This window comes from Loxodonta africana, chromosome 1 (genome assembly GCF_030014295.1).
Source record: "Loxodonta africana isolate mLoxAfr1 chromosome 1, mLoxAfr1.hap2, whole genome shotgun sequence".
NCBI classification, from domain to species: domain Eukaryota; kingdom Metazoa; phylum Chordata; class Mammalia; order Proboscidea; family Elephantidae; genus Loxodonta; species Loxodonta africana.
This window is the reverse complement of record NC_087342.1, coordinates 87,659,319-87,660,928: the sequence shown is the minus strand read 5'-3', so window position 1 is coordinate 87,660,928 and position 1,610 is coordinate 87,659,319. Positions and strand designations below refer to the sequence as shown.

Genomic DNA, 1,610 nt, shown 5'->3' with positions numbered 1-1,610 from the left:
GGCACGTTTGTATACCTGATTTCATAAAACAGCATGAAGTTTCCATGGTTAGTGTCCAACTTGTTTATGCTACGTACATACCTGCTCAAGCATAACAACGATTGTGAGGATGGCACGGTGTTTCATTCTGTTGTACATAGGGCTTCTATGAATCGGAACCAACTTGATGGAACATAACAATGACATCTACTAGACTGAACTTTACCATTTATATTTCTTGTATTCAGTTCTGACTTTCATACATATTCTGAACAATTTGAGAAGCAGTATAAATTCAAATCTCAACTTTCTCATTGCCTGCTTATTTATGCCTCAGAAGAGTTCTCTAGATCCTTCAAGTCATAGCTTCTTTTTGATCGCCCTGATCAAAGCCTTCTTGACTTCCTTATTCCTCAAAGTATAGATCAGTGGATTTAGTACAGGAGTGACCACAGTGTACATTATAGCAATGACCCAGTCCTGATCCATGGAGCTGCCTGAGGCAGGACGAATATAGGTGAAGATAACAGGAGCATAGAGAAGGCTGACTACCATGAAGTGGGAGGCACAGGTGGACAAAGCTCTGTGAAGCATGCTGCAAGAATGGGTTTTGAAGATGAGATAGGTGATAATGTAGAAATAGGAGAGAAGTGTGAGAAAGAAGGGGCCCATAGCAATGGTCCCCGTGACAGTATTGAGCAGCCATTGATTGAGTTCAATGTTCCCACATGCCAACTCCAGCAATGGTTTGATATCACAGAAGAAGTGATGGACTTGGTTGGAGCCACAGAAGTTCAAGTGAGAGGTCATTATGGAGTGTAGCACTGCATGGAAAAACCCAATGACCCAGGTTGTACTAGCCATCTGGGTACAGCGCTGATGATTCATGATGACTGTGTAATGAAGTGGTTTGCAGATAGCCATGAAGCGGTCCAAGGCCATCACAGCCAACAACATGGCCTCTGTGCTGCCCAGGAAGTGAAAGAAATGAAGCTGGCTTATGCATCCCACAAAAGAAATTGCTTTGTGTGTAGAGAAGAAGTTCTCTAGCATCTTTGGCAGTGTCACTGTGGCATAGCAGATATCTAGACAGGAGAGGTTTCCCAGGAAGAAATACATAGGTGAATGGAGTCTTGGATCAGAGATGACAATCATCAGGATAGCTCCATTCCCAGCCACAATGCCAAAGTAGATGGTGAGGAAAACCACAAAGAGAACAGGCTGCAGTTCTTGCATGTCCGTCACTCCCAGAAGGAGAAATTCAGTGACTGAGGTTTGATTCAGCATCACTTAAAAGAAAAGGTAAGATAATATATGGAAACTATCTCTAATTAGAATCAGAATCCTCTCAACCCAGGATTTTCTTGTCAAGATGAAATGTCTTGAGGGAGAATATAGTTGTTTTGAAGGAACCTGGGTGGTGTAAACAGTTTATGTTCCACTATTAACAGAAATGTTGTCAGTTTGAACTCATCCAGTGACTCCGTAGAAGAAAGCCTGGCAATCTGCTTCTGTAAAGATTAGGGCAAGGAAAATCCTATAGAGCACAGTTCTACTCTGTAACACATGGAGTTCCTACCAGTTGAAATCTACTTGATGGCAACTGGCTTTGTTTTTGTGGTTGTTTTACA

The 1,610-nt window shown here is 42.2% G+C and overlaps 1 protein-coding gene across 1 annotated transcript; it reads right to left on the bottom strand.

Annotated features, from left to right (window-relative positions):
• Positions 1-339: 339 nt before the first annotated feature.
• LOC100673138 (olfactory receptor 12D1-like) lies at positions 340-1,318 on the bottom strand. The gene has a single exon (XM_010601196.3). The coding sequence runs from the start codon at positions 1,264-1,266 to the stop codon at positions 340-342; it is 927 nt and encodes a 308-aa protein (XP_010599498.2). The 5' UTR covers positions 1,267-1,318.
• Positions 1,319-1,610: the final 292 nt, after the last annotated feature.

Excerpts from the sequence above, each read along its gene's own strand:
- LOC100673138 (XM_010601196.3), bottom strand. The coding sequence starts at position 1,266 with ATGCTGAATCAAACCTCAGTCACTGAATTTCTCCTTCTGGGAGTGACG.